This window comes from Vombatus ursinus, unplaced genomic scaffold (assembly GCF_900497805.2).
Source record: "Vombatus ursinus unplaced genomic scaffold, bare-nosed wombat genome assembly UNPS02014807.1, whole genome shotgun sequence".
NCBI lineage: Eukaryota > Metazoa > Chordata > Mammalia > Diprotodontia > Vombatidae > Vombatus > Vombatus ursinus.
Genome location: NW_020954585.1, coordinates 33182850 through 33202080, shown reverse-complemented (window position 1 = coordinate 33202080; position 19231 = coordinate 33182850). Strand labels below are relative to the sequence as shown.

The 19231-nt window shown below is 36.2% G+C and overlaps 1 protein-coding gene across 1 annotated transcript in view; it reads right to left on the bottom strand.

Annotated features, from left to right (window-relative positions):
• The window catches only part of SNCAIP (synuclein alpha interacting protein), a 212898-nt gene that overhangs the window by 44713 nt on the left and 148954 nt on the right, over window positions 1–19231 (bottom strand). Inside the window, exons 4-5 of the mRNA XM_027874875.1 lie at window positions 4379–5244; window positions 1691–1870 (exon numbers count right to left, since the gene is read on the bottom strand). Of these exons, the coding sequence (XP_027730676.1) occupies window positions 1691–1870; window positions 4379–5244 (1046 nt within the window). The remainder of the gene's footprint in view (window positions 1–1690; window positions 1871–4378; window positions 5245–19231) is intronic.

Below are 19231 nucleotides of genomic sequence, written 5' to 3'. Positions count from 1 at the left end.
TTTCTTTCTTTCTTTCTTTCTTTCTTTCTTTCTTTCTTTCTTTCTCTTTTTCTTTCTTTCTTTCTCTTCCTTCCTTCTTTTCTTTCTTTGTCTTTCTTTCTTTTCCTTCCTTCCTTCCTTTCTTCCTCTCTCTTCCTCTTTTTTTTAAAGTTGATCGATGTATTATCTCATGTATCAAGCAAGGCATATCTTTTAGAGCAGCAGGTTTATTGTATTTCATTGTTCTGTACTGATGGCTGTTTAATTATGTGATTGTTTTTCATATTTATGACCCCTTCCCTAGCTTCTTTCAAGTCTCAAATAAAATCCCACCTTCTGTAGGAAGCCTTTTCTGATCTCTCTTAATTCTGATGCCTTCCAAGACTACCCTCAGCTTATCTTATATATATATCTTGTTTGTACATAGTTGTTTGCACATTGTCTCCCCCATTAGATTGTGAGCTCCTTGAAAGCACGGACTGTTTCTCACTTTTCTTTGCATCTCCATTGTTTAGCAAAGTGGCTGGCACGTCATAGGCACTTAATAAATGTTTGATGACTGACTGATTGAAGAGTTAACCTTCCTGTAACTGAGGCACTATAGTGCTGTTTTCTTGAAGCAGATTCTGCTGAAGTTTTAACTTCTTTCCCATTGATGTTAATTTGTGCAGTTTTTGACAAAGCTCATGCTGTGCTCTGCGAGAGCTCTGCACTAACACTCTCAACAACCTTTGATACTCAAGACATTTAAACTTCAGATGTGGTCCATTAAGAGGTCATTTGATTCTCTGAAGCACTTGAATGCTATCATCTCTTAAAAATATACTTTAAAAAATCATTCATTTTGTTAGTTACACGCATATTAGGAACAAATGAGACAGTGTTTCACATAGACCCCAAAATATTAAGATCTAAACTGAGGCAACTATGAAGAAAAAAAAACTACTAGACCAGATCATTTTCCTTTTTACTGGCTAACTTATATGAAATAGGACCTCAGACAAAAAAACTTCACAAAAATAGTTCATTGTAAAGATCGAAAGTTCTAATATTGTGTAAATATTACCATATTGGTCCAAATATAGGTCACATCCCCAAATGAGATCTTGTTTGAAAAGAGAAAAAAATTTATAGGCATTCACTCAGGGAAAACAATTAAACAAAGTACCCGCATTAAATTAGTTCCTGTGAAAGGGATTTTGTTTTGTTTTATATTATATGAAATCCAAAGAGATACTTTATCCATTTTTTTGTCATCAAAGTTTTCTATCTTCAGAAAAAGCACAAGTATTAAATCTGAATTAAACATTAGTGTGTAATTATTGGCTAAATGCAAGTTTTCTATAATTTGTTTTTTTTAAATAGCACATTCAGAAAAATAAGGTATATTGCTCTTTGTTCTTCATACTCTAATCTAGTTTTGTGATCCCACATCATCTGGTGAAGATAACATTGAGTTCTTGAATACTGGGCCAGCAAAGTGCACAAGCTTTGTCAGGTCCTACCTTGAACCCTGGAAAAGCTTCAAGTAAGTTTGTTCTTTGGTGCCTGCTGTCCAAGGAACTGTCTTGATGAATAGGGAGGGGCTCATCACTAGTGATTGCCCACTAAACTCTGAATATTCCCTGAAACTTTGGAATTCTTCAAACAAAAACCTGAGTTCTATCAACGTCAGTTATGAGCAAGTGCAGAGCTCTTGGTACAGACATACCTTTATTGCTAGGCCAGCAGGTGTTAGTTTGTCATTGTTTCTCTCATTTAGGCAATCTTCTCCCATCAAAGAAGTAAGATGTTGCAAACATTCTGCGTGTCCTTGGGAGGCTGCAATATGCAAGAGATTGTTCCCGCTTTCATCATGGATTTTATCGAGGTTGTCTGCAGCTAGGTGCGGCTATACAAGTAGAAAAGGCAGAAAAATTATTCAAATGGTCAAAATGAGCTGTTGGTCCCCTAAGGAAGATTATGTAAAATGCTTAGTAGCAAAGAGACTGTGTTCTTGTAATGATTATGGGTGTTCTACAGCCTTGCCTAAAAATTGTGATTCATTTAATTCATCAAATACTTTCTTTGTGGTATGGATCTCTTTGGCAGTCTGATGAAGTCTATGACCCCTTCCAGAATTTCCAGAATTTATTTTGCTTTGTTTTTTTTCTAAGTCGTTGGAGGAAATGCCAAATTTCAGGTAGAGGTGTATGAAAATAAAGATGCAATTATTCTCCCCATCCAAGATCATGGACCCCCTGAAATCTATTCACAAATTTGTTGAGGTTAAGAGCCCCTGCTTTACTCTTTTTTGTGGTGGCAAATAATAGGAAATTGAGGGGATACCCATCAATTGAGAAACAGCTGAACAAGTTATAGTATGTGATTACAAAGGAATATTACTATGCTATAAGAAATGTAGGCAGATTTCAGAAAAACCTGGAAAACTTATATGAACTGATGCAAAGTGAAATGAGCAGAACCAGGAGAACATTGTGCATAGTAACAGCAATTTTGTATGATGATCAACTATGAATGACTTAGCTGTTTTCAGTAATACAATGATCCAAGACAATTCCAAAGGACTCATGATGAAAAATGCTATCCACCTCCAGAGAAAGAACTTACAGAGTCTGAATGCAGATTGAAGCATAGTATTTTCACTTTCTGCATTTTTTCCATGGCTTTTTTCCTTTGGGTCTGTGTATTCTTTCACAACATGACCAATATGGTATATGTTTTTCACAATTGAATGTGTATAACCTAGATCAAATTGCCTACTGTCTCAGATAGAGATGAAGGAGGAAGAAAATTTGGAACTCAAAAATTTGAAAAATGAATGTTAAAAATTGTCTTTACATGTATGGGGAAAAATAAAATATTATTTAGAAAAAAAACCTGCTTTAGAACATGAACACCTAAGAGAGTCATCCATACTCTTCACAGTGCTTTTTGGTACAGACATACCTTTACGTCTAGACCAAGAAGTGTTAATTTGTCCCTGTTCCAGTTATTCAAGCAGTCTGTGGTCATGTCTCTTCAGCTAAGCACGAGTATATTCCCCATACTTTGATTTATCACAGCTATCAGGGACAGGGGAAAAAGAACTGATACATGAGTTAAAGAGGGTCTTCCATTTGTGAGACATGGAAAAGGGGAAAAAGAGAGTGTGAGAGAAACAAAGGGAATAAAGGAAAAAAAGAGGAAGTTTTTAGGAGTGGGATCCCATATTTGATTTACTCAATTACATAATAATATCTAATAGTCATATAGCATCTTGTTGTTTTTAAAATTCTTTGCCATACATTATCTTATATGATCCTCACAACAATCCTGTGAAGTACATGGGTCAGGCATTATTTCACAGATGAGAAAACTAAAACACAAAGAAGTTAGATGATTTGTTCAGTATTGCATAACCAATAAGTAGCAGAATTATCAGGTTTATTGTTCCTTAATCCAACGGTATTTCTACTACTCGATATGTCTTTTCTTAAATCTCCCTACATAATTATATGCATGTAATTATATTTTTATATAAGCCATATGCAAAAATATAATCTTTGATAATGGATAAAACTCATCTTACTGAGAGTGACACTAAAAGCTTGTTAAGCAGAAACACATTACCAGAATACATACTGAAGTATTTAAATGTAATTTCTATAACATCATATTATTAATACCAGTTTACAACTGTGCTTGTTTCAAGTTTAACCTTAATCTGGAAGCCAGTATAAAATATGGCATTCTGGTATGGGGCTATTTCATTTTAGATCTTTTTGACCAGGAGATAACATTAAGTCTAGTTATATTGGAAGTATTTTTTTCTCTAGTTTCTAGTAACAAAATTAGAACTAAGGCAAAATTTCATTTAAGTCAAGGTGTAATCAAGCTTTAGCAGGTAGAGGGAGGGAACTTCTGTTCAAGAATATTTATTAAACAGATTGGTCCAGGGGTGGGGAACCTGTGGCCTTGAGGCCACATGTGAACTTGAGGCTGCAGGTTCCCCACCCCTGGAACACTTTGGAATAATTCTTCCTCTAGTGGTCTATCATCAGATGGAGCCAACATCAACTACAGATAAATGAGTGAGTTGCTCACATTTTGAAAGGCAGAGATTTAAAGTTCAACCTTATGAAAATACAGTTGCTATTATTTTCAGAAAAAAATACATTTTGCTTGAATTCAGTTGAATGATGGGATTATATGTAAATAAAATAAACTGGGTGCAGGACTTCTTTTCCATGTGTTCACTTCAGACCACTTATTTTGAAAACTGAATAACCCAGGTCTCTGAATTAAAGCTGCAAGATCAAAACAAAAATCCAAATATGCTTGTTACTCCGGGGCTAATGAACTTAGCCCACTTAATCGATTTATATATGTATGTTAAAAAGGAGATGACAGCACTTACCAAGAGAGATATTTGTCCTTCTTTAACAATGTTCAAGATGCTCTTAATTTTTTTCATATCCTCACTCCTTTCTTCTGGGCTTCCTGAATTCCAGTTCCCATGGCTATTCTGCTCATCCAGTTTGGGCTCTGTGGCTGAAGACTGCAGGTGTAAAGTCCTGAGCTGGCTGCTGCTGGGCATGATGTTCTCAACTTTTAGCATGTTGGGGTCAGCAAATGCCTTGTTAAGGAAGCCCTTGCTCTGGGTTTCAGGTTCGTGGACTGAGTTGCATGTAACCAGAGGTGGGGAAAGCTCTGAATCTTCAGTAGAATGCTTGTGCTGATCAAGAACAAGAGACTGAGTTTTTTTCAAATGAGAGCTTTTTACCGGGGACAAGACACAAAAAGGTGTCATGCTAGATGTCAAGCTCTCAGCATTTCCCATGGAGCTATTCTTTCCACAGAGGCCATTGACTGTTGAACATACACCCAAAATTCTCTTTTCTGTAGCTGTCTTGGTAAAAGAAGCAAGCTGTTGGCTTGATTTAATGTAGGGCACATCCAGAATCTCATCCATATCAAGGTCATAATGCTCCAGCTCTCCCAATAAAACACTGGGCTCAAGGCTTTTACTTTTAAGAGCTTCTCCATCTCCAGGGCACAGTTCTTCAGTTTGAGGTGGTAGATCAAAAGCTCCTCCTTTCTGGTATTCCACCTTCTCATTCTTTTGGTCATCACTTTCATTGTTCTCAAGGGTCTCTGGATGGTGTTTCAAGGGGGAAACTCTTTTCACAGGGCGAAACTTACTGTATACATCTGCGATTCCTGTTGGCTTTTGTGCATTTGCAATCAGAGTCGAGACTCCGCAGTTCCAACTAGAACTAGAAACTAAAATATTAAAGGAGGATTATTAGAAGGAACACAAAATTTCTTGCTTCTTTCACACTGTTACGTACCCTAAATACATCTTCACCAACACATATGGCATTAAAATTAAGGCAAGATTAAGTCCTCATGGGAAAATACTTTCCACACACACACACACACACACACAGACACACACACCAATCACGAACCAAATCACTAGCAGAGAAAAGGTGGAGAGGGATTTTGTGAATAGAGAGATTTTAAGAATAGGTTAGTTGGTTATCTATTTTGGAGGGTCATATTAAGTCACTTCACACTGTTTATTGTATACTCACACTAGGGAGAAGACTATTATTCTAAGTATTGGAGGAAGGAGGATACATGATAGAATTAGAAGACTTGGTCTGCTGTTGTCTTGAAATACATAATTTAATTTGGGAAAACAGGGCATAACCTAAAGAGACAATAACATTTAGAAAGCAATATATAAACAATAGTGTGATACAGTAAAAAGTACAATGAACTTGGATTCAGAAGGCTAGGTTCAAATCCCATTTCTGACACTTGTGTGACCTAGCTGTAACCTTATCTTTCTGGACCTCACTTGCCTCTTCTGGAAAGTATGGAAGGAGTTGAATTAGATAGCGCCTAAGGTTCCTTCCAGCTCTAAATCTATGATCATGCATGTGAGTTGGCAAAAACTAGTTTGACTAGTATGGCACCACCACTATTATACATATTATGCATACGCATATTATGCATATACACTAAGGCTTAACTGAGGTGGAGACTGGGAATTGCTCCCTTTTCAGCCATTTGGTTTGCTGTAGCATAGAGTTAAAGTTCCTGAGTCCCTGCTCCTCATCCCTTATTCCTTATCAGGCATCTCAGAAAATGCCTTGATTTCAGTGGTCCAAACCACTCTGTTGCCTTGCCCCATGAATGATGGAGCAGTCTCCTATTAGTACTATGTCAGCCCTTTCTCTAAAACTTTATATAAGTTTGTGTCCTGGGTGGCTCATGGACTGAGATTGGAGTGCACAGCTTTTTTAAATATCTGAGTCACTGGTCTGTCCATGGAGGTAGGGATAATGGGGAGGGAGCTCCCTCAATGCTGTTTCCTGGTGGCATTTGTTCCCCTCTCATGGCTGCCATACCTATGTGGCAGTGTCTCTCTTTGGGAACAGTTCCCTCCTCTTTTGCCCTGCACTAAAAGTTCTGAGTTAGTAGGTGAGTCAAGAGGAATAAAGGGGGGTTGGAATAAATGGAGATGGGACTACTAGGGGATGAATGATTTAGTGAGAGAAAAGCATAAGAAGTAAGGTTTTGATGGTTACCACTACTTGGCTATTTTAAACGCAGTTGGACGAAGAGCTAACAACTTTCCCAGAGACATGGCTACTTATTCATCATGTATAGGGCCCAAACAAGAAAGAATATCACAAGTTCTTTAGGTTTAAATCCTAGGCTCTTGTAGGAGCTAAGTACCTATCAATCCTTTGGAGGGAGTAAATGGAAGATAAAATCATGAAGAGAAAGGCAGGTTGTGACTTATGGTTGCGCTAGATTTTCTACATTGTTTTCAAACCTGGTTAAGGTGAAGGTTTTCTCAGAGGTAATAGTTCAATAAATGAACATTCAGGGTCCATTCCATATATGTGATTCTACGTAACCCTGGACTAGTGTTTCAAAACTTAATATTTATTTTTACTTTTCAACATTCACTTCCACAAAATTTTGAGTTCCAAATTTTCTCCCCATCTCGCCCCTCCCCCACCCCAAGACAGCATGCATTCTGACTACCCCATCCCCTAATCTGCCTTCCCTTCTATCACCCCCCCCCCACACCTTATCCCTTTCCCCTTCTATTTTCCTGTAGGGCAGGATAGATTTCTATACCCCATTGCCTGTATATCTTATTTCCCAGTTGCATGTAAAAACAATTTTTAACATTTGTTTTTAAAACTTTGGGTTCCAAATTCTCTCCCTTTGTTTCAAAACTCAGAGCAACAGAGTGTGAAGAGAAATGAGAGTGTGGGCTCAGTTCTGAGTGTGTCAGCAGAAACAGATAGCTTCAATCTATGGGTGAGTGCTGATGGATAAATTCTTATGCATTTTCTAATTTAGTAAGACTGGAATGAATGACCTCCTGGATACTTTTCTAACCCACTGAAAAATGAAGACAAATTTTGAAGCCAGGACAAGGAATGTAAATTAGTTCAGTGCTTGGCACATAGTCATTTAAAAATGTCCATTAATTTATTGACTTTTCTTAGTCTCATTCTAGTTCAAGTAGAGACTCTAGGAATGGTTTATACTACTGTGCTAGGAGGGAAAAACCACAGGGAAAAGATTCACAGCATAGTATTATCCTGCCAATGGACCTCCTCAACTTTGCCGACTGGTATGTAATTTAGAATTATGCCCTTATATAAAAATAATGAGAGCTTCTTTCTCTTTTTTTCAGGATTTTAATTGTAAATTATTCCAAATGACAAACATCAACAAATATGAACATTTCCATATAAAAAGATAAAAAATAGATTGGTTTTGAAAGTGAAATTCTATTACAAAGAGCTTATTTTTTCAAAAGTATATAATAAATTTAACATATTAGTGTCAAAGCTGTTCTATTTGTCTGTATCTACCTCTGAGCTTCCTTCTGTTCTCTTCTGTACAATTTTAATTGTTTCACTGATACACTTTTTTTCTTCTCTTTTTTGGGCATCACTATTCCTAGTATTCCTTTTCCTCCTCACAAAAAAAACCCCAAACAAACCCAAAACATCTTCCATTCAAACAGATAAGAGAAAAAACAAAATAAATTCACACATTGGCCATGTCTCAAAATGTATGTCCCATTCTAAATTGATAGTCCATTACTTCTCTGCCAAGAGCTTGGAAGCATGCTATTTATCATTTGTTTTCTGGAGTCATGATTGATCATTGTATCGATCAGAATTCATGTCTTCTGCTTTTGCTCTCTACTTTTTCACAGTCATCTCATCAGCTCCCATGGGTTCAATTATCATCACTATGCAGATGATCCCCAAATATATACATTAAGACCTAGTGTCTCTTCTGAGCTACATTCACACATCTCCAAATGCCTCTTGGACATCTCAAAATGCATGTCCTATATACATCTCAAACTCACTATGTGCAAAACAAAACTCACCAACTTTCTTCTCAAACCCTCCCCTCTCAAACTTCCCTATTACTACTGACAGTGCTATAATCTTCCCTGTCACCCAAGCTTGAAACCTTAGGATCATTCTCAACTCTTCAATCTCATTCCATGTTCTTAATTTACTGCCAAATTTTGTCATTCCTACCTTTACAGCATCTCTGACATACATTGCCTTCCCTCCATTCATAGAGTGACAAGCCTAATTCAGGCCCTCATTACCTCTCAACTAAAATGTTGTAATAGCTTATTAACTGTCCTCCTATCTCAAACATCTCTCCACTGCAATATAGCCTCCATTCTACCTCCAAGGTGATTTGTCTTAAATTAGATCTGACCATGTCATTTGCTGCTCAGTGAGCTCTGGTAGCTCCCTAATATCTTCCTAAATCCAATATAAATCTTTTGGCATGTAAAAGCTCTTTAGAACATGGACCCTTCTTACATTTCTGGTTATCTTATATGTTACTCCCCTCCATGAATTGTATGATTCAGCTACACTGACCTGCTTGTACCTCTGGGTTTACCTCTTGGATATGGTACTTTCTAAATTGTGTTTAATGTCTCTTCAAATGCTTCCTATTTTCATTCCTTTGCCTACAAACATGCTCAAGTCTTCTCCCATCCTTTAAAAAAACTTTCATTAAATTCTTCTATCCCTTCAAGTCATTCTCCTATGGCTCTCTTCCCTTTTTCTTTCTTTTTCTTTTTTCTTTTGCTGGGCAATGGGATTAAGTGACTTGATCAGGGTCACACAGCTAGTAAGTGTCAAGTGCCTGAGGCTGGATTTGAACTCAGCTCCTTCTGACTCTAGGGCCAGTGCTCTATGCACTCAATCTACCTAGTTGCTCCTCTCCTCCCTTTTTCTATCAAAGTCTTACAGAAATTTAACTTCTCAATGCTTGCTCTCTAAGCAACTCTCTAAAATTTTAAACTGCAGACTAGGTGCCAATCTACATTGGTAGAGGGAGCTTCCTCATCTAGGAGTTTCCTATAAAACTAGACCTCATAAAGATCTTGTCCCTATCTTTGTCCTAACGCCTCACCCCTCAAAAACACCTAGAAAAGTTGATCAGTGGAGTAAATAAGGTACACAAGACCCAGAAGTTATTAAAGACAGCAGCATATTTTTCTATAAGCCCAAGGACTCCAGTTATCCTGGGGTAAGGAATCTTTATTCAACAAAAAGTGCTGTGAAAGCTGGAAAACAATCTTGAAGAAATTAGGATTAGAACAATATCTCACACCATGTACCACAACAAACATCGAATGAATACAATGTCTATATATAAAATTTCATATCATAAACAAATTAGAAGAACATGGACAGTGACAAATTTCACAAATAACGAATAAGGGAAAAGTTCTCAAGTGATAGAAAGGATCACAGGTGATAAAATAAAGTTGAAATGTTTCTGTGTAAATAAAATCGATGCAGTTAGAATTAGAAGAGAAATAGGTCTTATATCCAAAATATATAGGTGACTGATACAAATATAGAACAAGAGCCATTCCCCCAGTGGAACATGGATAGTTCTCCAGAGAAGAAAGGTAAGCTATCAACAATCCTATGAAAAAAAATGCCTCAAATCACTAATTATAAGAGAAATGCAAGTTAAGGCAACTTTGAGGTTGTACTTCACACCAAACACATTGGCAAAGATAACAAAAAATGAAAATGATGATTGTTGGAAGGGCTGTGGGAGGACAGGTACATTAATACACTGTGAAATGGTCCAGCCAATCTGGAAAACAATTTGGAACTATGTATCCTGAAGTGAACTAGCGATCCCACTATTAGACTATTACCTCAAAGGGGTCAAATAAAGAGGAAAAGGACTTATGTGTAGAAAAATATCTATAGCAGCACTTTTTCTTGTATCAAAGACTTGGAAACTAAGGGAACGCTTATCAGTTGGAGAATGCCTTAAGAAATTATGACATATGAATAAGATGGAATTATTTTGCACTTTTTGAAATAACAACAGGGACAGATTCAGAGAAACTTGGGGGGACTTATATGACCTCATGCAAAATCAAGTGAGAACTAGAACAGTTTGTACAACAATTATAACATTGTAAAGAAAAAACAACTGTGAAAGACCTAAGAACAATGATCAAAGTAATGACTGATTACAACTCCAGGAGACTGATAATGACCTAATGCTTCCCACTTGGCATAAAAGAGATGGATTAGAGGTACAAAATGACATATATCTTTTCAGACACAAAGGACAAATTTGTATGAGTCTGATTAATTTTTATGAGGGGAACTTTCATGTTTCTGTTTTTGGGGAGAGTGGGAGAATTTAGGAATTGTAGTAGTGATATTAAAAAGGAAAGGAAGAAAATAAAGAAAAAAATCATCAATGAATCATTAAAAAAATAAGAGCAAAATGAAATGCAGAAAGGGACACATACAAGCATGGCAGTGTTGAAACTAAAATGTCAAGTTTGAATTTTTTAAAAAGTCATAATTAGTGGGAAAAAACCAAATTGAACATAATAAACAGCTTCTCATATAGCCCTTTTTTGTTTTTCCTTTGTATATTGATATTTATTAAATTCATAATGAAAAATAAAAATTTTAAAAAGAAAATAACTTTAGTAACTGTGTGGAGGATGGATTAAAGTGGGGAGAGACTTCAAGTGGAGAAACCAATTAAGAGATCATTCCAATAGACCAGCTAAGAGGTGATGAGGTCCTGAACCAAGGTGGTGGGTGTGTGAGAAATGAGAAGGGGATTTATAAGAAAGATCTTGTAGAATTAAGAAACAACATTATTTGACTACTGATTGAATATGGGAGATGAAGGAGAATAAGGAGTCAAGGATGATGATGAGGTTGCAAACTAGGGAAATCAGAAGAATTTCACTTGAAAGAAAAAGAAATTTGGAAGAGGAATGTTTTTCTTTTGCGGGGATTAATAACAACAACAATGCTAATAACTAGCACTTGTATATCACTTCAAGGTTTGCTAAGTACTTTACATAGGTTATTTTATTTGTCCTCATGACAACTTTGGAATGTAGATACTATTATAATCCCCATCTTACAAATGAGGAAACAGAGGCTGAGAGAAGTTAAGGTACTTGGCTACAGGTCACACGGCTAGTATCTGCGTTAGAATTTGAACTCAGGTCATCCTAACTCCAAGTCACCCACTCTATCCACTGCCACTTAGCTAATGAGTTCTGGTGATAGATCTAAACTATAGAATGAGATACATTTTTGGACAAGGCAAATGTATGTATTTGTCTGGCTTGACTTTGGTTATTTTTCTTTTTCTTGCATTGTGTTTTTACTTTTTGATGGAGAGGGGAGCTTGAATTTGTGTGTGTGGGAGTAAGTAATAGTGTTGCTCAGAAAAGGGAGGAAATTTTGATCTATTTCTTCTTCCACAACTGTGACTAGTAAGGAAATATGTTTTACATGATAACACATATAAACTATATCAACCTGCCTACCATTTTCAGAAGAGGGGAGGGGAGAGAAGGAGGGAGAAAAATTCAGGACTCAAAATCTTGTAAAAACGAATGCTAAAAATTTTCTTGATATACAATTGGAGAAAATAAAATACTATTTAAAACCAAAAAATAAAAAAAATAAAGAGAGAAGAGGGAGGACATTAAATACAAAACTGTTACTGAAGCATATTTAAGATGCACAGAAGAGAACAAAAGGATTTCAGAGGTTGACACAGACAAGCAAGACAGTTTTTTTTTTAAATTTTTTTTGCCTTTTGGTGAGGCAATCGGGGTTAAGTGACTTGCCCAGGGTTACACAGCTAGTAAGTGTCACGTGTCTGAGACTGGATTTGAACTCATGTCCTCCTGACTTCAAGGCCAGAACGCTATCCACTGTGCCACCTAGCTGCTCCAAGCAAGACAGTTTTTCGAAGTAGCATGTAAAGTTTATTACATAGATTTCAAAATCAGTTCATAATAAAAATTAAAAAGATAATTAGTTATGTTTTAGACATGCTGATTGAGATGTCTGTGAGGCTTTCAGTTTAGAAAGTCCAATAAGCAGTTTGTGACATGGGACTAGACTAGATGTGAGAAGAGATTCTAGGGCTGGTTATGTAGATGTGAAGTAACTGAATACAGCACTGAAATAACAATTCAGCCCATGGGAGTTGCTGAGATAATCAAGTGAGAGAGTATATAAAAAGAAGACGAGAGAGCCCAGGGAAGAACCTTAGGGTAAACTGAGAGTTAGCAAGAAAGATGTGGATGCCAAGCCAGCAAAAGAGATTGAGGATGAATGTTAGAAAGGTAGAAGGAAAATCAGGAGAAAGCAGAATTCTGAAATGTCAGAGAAAAGAAAATGTCCAGAAGGATAGGAGACCGAGAAGGCAGAGAAATTAATTGATTTGCCTTAGCACACAGAGATAGGAACCTGCAGAGGTGTAATCTGAACCCAGGTTTCCTGAATTCAAATCTGGTGTGTTTTCCCTATTTAATGCTCTCTCTCATAATGGCATCATCTAATCCACAGCATTCAAAGAAGCTTGTGGGCCGCAATTTAAAGACAGTTTATATACCCCAGCGAGGTGACCCAGTGGGTAGAGTGAACAATCTGGAGTCAGGAAGACTCATCTTCCTGGATTCAAATCTGGCCTCAGACACTTACTAGTTTTGTGACCGTAGGCAAGCCATGTAACCCTTTTTGCCTCAGTTTCCTCATCTGAAAAATGAGCTGGAGAAGAAAATGGCAAACCACTCTCGTATCTTTGTCAAGAAAATCCCAAACAGGCTCATGAAGAGGCAGACACAACTGAACAATAACAATATTATATTCCTCATTTTCTATAGGGGAAAATGATATTCACATACATTGCTAACGTACGTATTTCTGCCTAAAGATTTGCAACAAATGCTTCCAACTACTTTAATGTCTTTGGAAAATCTTGAAAATGTGCATCTCAGGATGTAGTAAAAAAAATTAAAAGCACGTAACTCAGTGGGTCAACACAAAGAGCACATTGTACCAATATATTTATGTATTGTATAAGATTCTGGGTTCAAAGGGTTACACTTTTATGTTGGTTTTATTTACATGTGAAATTTTTTCCAAGTGATACAGGGAAATGGATACCATATGTTTCCTAGCTATTTTGCTCTGACAGGAACCATTAAGAACTCTACATGGAAATGGATTTTGTCTGTGCCTTATGAAAATAATTTCTGCTACAGAGGGGTCTAGACATTGCTAAAGAAGCATCAACATTTTGATTTTGTTGTCACTCTTCTTATTCACAAATCTATTACTCTGTCTGAGGCTGAAAATGAAATGTTTTCCTATTCTGTCCTTTGGCTTGATGAAGAAAAACCCCAGCAACAACAGCCAGTACTTGCTGATATTAAAACAGACTTTTTAAAGCTCCTTTCTTCATAAGGGTCCGTCTTTCCATATGCTACATACCCCAACAAAAAAAAAATCCCCCAAACCCTATCATGCTGATTTCTCTTAACTGGGCAAAGATTGAACAAACTGATAGTCAACTTTTAAGTGCAATTCAAGATAAACTTACAGAAAACTTGATCCTCTCCTTTTTAACTTCAGTCTCCAAGATGTTGGTTATACATCTCATGTATTCAAATAATAGAATACTAGTTAATTGTTTAGAATACACAGAAATAGAAGACCAATTAACCACTGTTAGTAGTCTTCCCACAATTTTTTTTCTTAGAAACCCCAAATTAATTTTAGAAATAACACATTAATCAAACTATCACAAATTTGTTGGAAAATAAAACTGTATATTTTATTGGAGTAATTTAAGGTCCTTGAGAGCAGAAACTGCATCTTACTTCTGTAGCCTCCTATAGTGCCCAGCATAATGTTTTGCACATGAAAAATAATAAATATTTATTAACATAATGAATTTAGTAATGCTTTATCTAAGTGAATTTGTTCAATAAGTTATGTCTGAGTCTCTCTTCTTTTTGATTTTGTTTTAAAAGTTATCATTTATAATCATTTAAACTTTTCTTTCTCATATCCTCCCTTCCCTATCCTGTCCCCAAACACACCATTATCTCAGATAATTTCTCTCTCTTACATTCTTGAAATTAAAGACAGTGGATATTCTATGGTAGGTCCAAGATGCAACAATTATCTTGTTTTGATACAATTTGTTTACAGGACATAATCATATATATATATTTATCCCTTCCACACTACAATTTTCCCCATTGCAGTTTCAATATATTGCAGGTCGGCACAAGAAATCAAATAGGAATTTTGGGGGAGTTTTGCAGAAGCCACAGAAAGCACGTGAAGGCTAGCAAGAGACACAGAAAAAGTTTAGAAACTCAAACATGCATAAAATATATTTTGTATTGTATAATATAGCTTATGACCAAATACTTAGCCCAGATTTTACAATAAGGTACTGTAAACACCCCATAAAAGAAAAAAATTCAGACTTTTCTGGTACAAAGGGAAGGCCAAAAAATTTTATGTGGATTTTCCAGATGGCAGGGGTCACTGTACTCCTAAACCCCGAGATGTGGAAAGGATTTATTTTGAATCTGGCCTATGAGTATTGGTCTGGGGAAAACATACATGCAGATTAAAGATACTGTGCAAATATGCACTTAACATATAGGATGACTACTGAGTATATTTAAAAACTTAATGACATAGAATCAAGTGCTGCACTAAAATATGTTAATAATTCACATTAGTCTAACATGTCAAAGTTTGAAAAGTGTTTTTATAACTGATATCTTATTTAATCCTTAAAACAAACACGATGTAGATAGTACATTCATTATTTCCATTTTGCAGATGAAGAGACTGAAGGTTGGACTTTCCAAAGCTCCTAAAGCTATTTAGTGGAGTCAAAACTTGAACCCAGTTCCCCTGACTCACTGTACCATGAATCAAGGTAATTATTAGTAAACGATTGAAAGATTGTGGGATACATGAAAAGTGAAGGCAGATATTTAGGATAATCATATATGTCATACTGAAAACTGTCCTATTTTTACACAGATCCTACATTACACACATCATACTTTATTTTATATGACTCATGCTGAAACACAACACATTCTTCTGAAACCTTGACTTTAATCTGATTTCCACAAGTTTATAATCATAAGACTAAGTTAACTGCTGACAGAGGCCAATTATTTGGCTCATGAGACTGATAAAATAATATTTCCTTACGAAGATAATGTGCAGTTTGCTACTATAAGTGTGGGTCTCATTTTCAAGACTTGATGCCAGTGTTAGCTGCCAAAAATGCCCATTCTTTGCTGTCATCTGTTTATATTACCATCCTAATATGAAATTCGGGCTTCTATATTTGAAAACTAGCTTTGTAAGTCAAAAACAAAAAAAAATAGTCTTCTAAGTTTCTTTTATTTAAATATCAAGCAAATTTTGGTTTCTACCACAAACAAAAAATTGCTTTATACAGAATTCTTTATACAGAATTTAATTCCTATCCCAAGCAGAGACATAAGTAGGAGCAATATATCATTTCCATGGTAGAGAATATCATGACATTTTTAAACTTCTACTAAGAGGGCCATTTGGAATTTAAGCTCTTGTGAATGCTTTTATTCTGAGTATTGTATATTTCCTTCTATTTGAACACGTAAGTCTGTAACAGAAGTTAATGTAAGTTTTAATAGTGGGTTCCAAGTTCCCCAAACTTTTATAAATAGACCTCAGTGTAAACATCTCAGGCTCTGAAGGAAGTGATAAGTGGCTTATACCTTTACCTGACAACAGGAAGAAGAAGATGGAACCCAGTGGGAAATAGATGTGTTTAGTGTTCCTATTCCTGAAGGCTAGATGGTAACCTCAAATTCGAGATGACTTGGGTTATCTTTTGATCCAGGGAATGGGGTCAGGAATTTTGTGGTAGGAAAGGAAAATCTGTATTAACAGACTTGTGGAAAGGGAAAATCTAAGTGAATCTTCCCTTGAACCCCTCTAACATATGTCATTTCCTCTTTATTCTAGGGTCTAAAAGACAGAAGATCTAAAAGACAGAAGATGAACTTCAACCTCAGCTACTCATTTTGTTTTTGTTAGAGGAGAAGGCTAGGAGGTAGCTATGATTGAAATTCACTAAAAACTCCTTCAGGAGGGTTTTTGAAGAGTAGGAAAGCCCTAGTGAGCACTACTTGTGGTCCCTTTCTTTCTCTGTTCCCAAAGATTTCAGGGACCAAAAAAGGAGGAAATCCTGAAGTGGTAGCAAGAAAGGGAAAAGAAAGGGAGTAGGTTTATGGGAGATATTTTTATTTATCACTGACAAAAATTTTATTTAGAAAATATCAACCAATGATGTGATCACAACAGACTGTCTGACATAGGAAAAGAGTTATTTGAATTATGTTTAGAAAATGCTTGCTTTTCAGTGGCTAATAGGAAGAAGCAATAATAAGTAATAAGTGATAATCTTAAATGTGCCAATTCTTGGTTTTTCCCATTTCCTACTTATTTTGGAGACCTGCTAAGACAATGCTCCCAACTTGTGTATGTGTCCTTGTTCTATGAAAACTTCCATGGGAACTGAATTACTTGAGCACTAGCTATAAAAAATTTTTGTTCTTCAATCATTTCAGACTCTTTGTGATCCTATTTGATGTTTTCTTGGCAAACATAATAGAGAGGTTTGCCATTTCCTTCTCCTGTTCATTTTACAGTTAAGGAATTGAGGCAAACAGGGTTCAGTGACTTGCCCAGGGTCACACAGCTAGTAAGAGTCTAAGGCCACATTTGAGCTCAGGAAGATGAGTCTTCCTGACTCCAGGCCCTTTATCCCTGCACTTTATCTACTGTGTCACCTAGCGGCCCTATAAAAGAAAAAGTGGCTCTTCATCTGTAGGGAATATCCCATCATAAAAGAAAATGCAGTATTTTGAAAACAAGATTATTTTTAGACCTTAAAATAACTTTTAATAAAACCTAGTAATCGGTCACTTTACATATGAGGAAACTTAGTTCCAGAAAGATCAAGCAAGTAAGTATCTGAAATCAGATTTGAACTCATAAAGATGAGTTTTCTTGATTTCAAGCCCAGTGCTCTATGTACTGTGCCACCTAGCTGCCCTGGGGGAGGTGTTAGTCAGAATCCAAATACTTGTTAAGAATGGACAGGGTAAAAGGAGGGAGAGAGAGACAGACAGAGAGAGAGAGAGAGAGAAGGCTAAACAGGCAGGAAATAAGATGTAGAGAAATACACAATTAATAATCATAACTGTGAAGAAAAATTTTATAGGAGTTTCTCTGATAAAAGCCTTATTTCTCAAATATGTGGAGAACTGAGTCAAATTTAAAAAAATAAGAGCTGTTTCCCAATTGATAAATGGTCAAAAGACATGAACAGCCAGTTTTCAGATGAAGTAATCAAAGCTATCCATAGTCATAGGAAAAAATGCTCTAAATCACTATTGATTAGAGAAATGAAAATTGAAACAAATCTGAGGCACCACTCAACACCTTTCAGATTGGCTAATATGACAGAAATGGAAAATGACAAATGTTGGAAAGGATGTGGAAAAATTAAGACACTAATGCATTGTTGGTGGAGTTATGAACTAATTCAACCATTCTGGAGAGCAATTTGGAACTTTGCCCAGAGGGCTATAAAACCCTTTGACCCAGCAATATCATTATTAGGTCTATATACCAAGGAGATAAAAAACAAAAAAGAAAAGGGCTTATATGTACAAAGATATTTATAACATTTCCTTTTGTGGTCATAAAGAACTAGAAATTGAGGGAATGTCCATCAGCTGGAGAATGGCTGAACGAGTTGTTGTATATGATTGTGATGGAATACTATTGTGCAATAAGAAATGGCGAGTAAGATGCTTTCAGAAAAAAAAAACCTTTAAAGACTTACATGAACTGATGCAAAGTGAAATGAGCAGAACCAGGAGAACATCGTGCACAGTAATAGCAATATTATGAGCAGCTGTGAATGACTTAGCTATTCTCAGCAATACAATGATCCAAGACAATTCCAAGGGACTTAAAATGAAAAATTCTATCCATCTCTAGAGAAAGATCTGATGGAGTCTGAATGTAGATTGAATCATACTTTTTTAAAAAAAAACTTTATTTTTCTTTTTTGTTGTGTGTGTTTTCTTCCATAACACGGCTAATATAGAAATATGTTTTGCATGACTGCACATGTATAACCTGTATCAAATTGCTTGCCTTCTCAATGGGGGGGGGGCAGAGGAGAGAGGGAGATAAGGAGAGAATTTGGAATTTAAAATTTAAAAAAATGCCAAAAATAGTTTCTACATGTAATTGGGGGAAAATAAAATGTTAAATATATACATACACACACACACACACACATACATAAATATTATGAGTTTAAGATGGTTGGGAGAGAAAGACCTTAAGGAGAAGCAGACATGAGCTTGCAGCTTCCATTCTTCCTCTTATCTGGCCAACAGAGCAACAATGCTAACATCTGTTTCAGCCAAACATATTCATGAGCCGGGCTGTCTGGCCAGAGAGCAATGCAGGTGCAACTACTAATAAAGCAAAGAAAATGAACATCAGGGGCTCTTCTCAGAGCAAATGAATGTGAGTATCTACTGGGCCTCAGTTTAGTCTTAAGATGTGCAAGAAGCAGCCACATTCAGTTGCAAGGAAAAACCACAAAAATGAAAATGGGGAGAAGTCCTGGACCTGTGATTTCATTGGCAAAGGAACTCAAAGGAGAACTTTCCCAACGCAGGCCAGCATCTTCTTTGTCACTTATAGTCTTAGAGAGGTGCCTCTGAGTACTGACAGTGTAAATGCCTTGCCCAGAAGGTTCTTCCTGGCTTCAA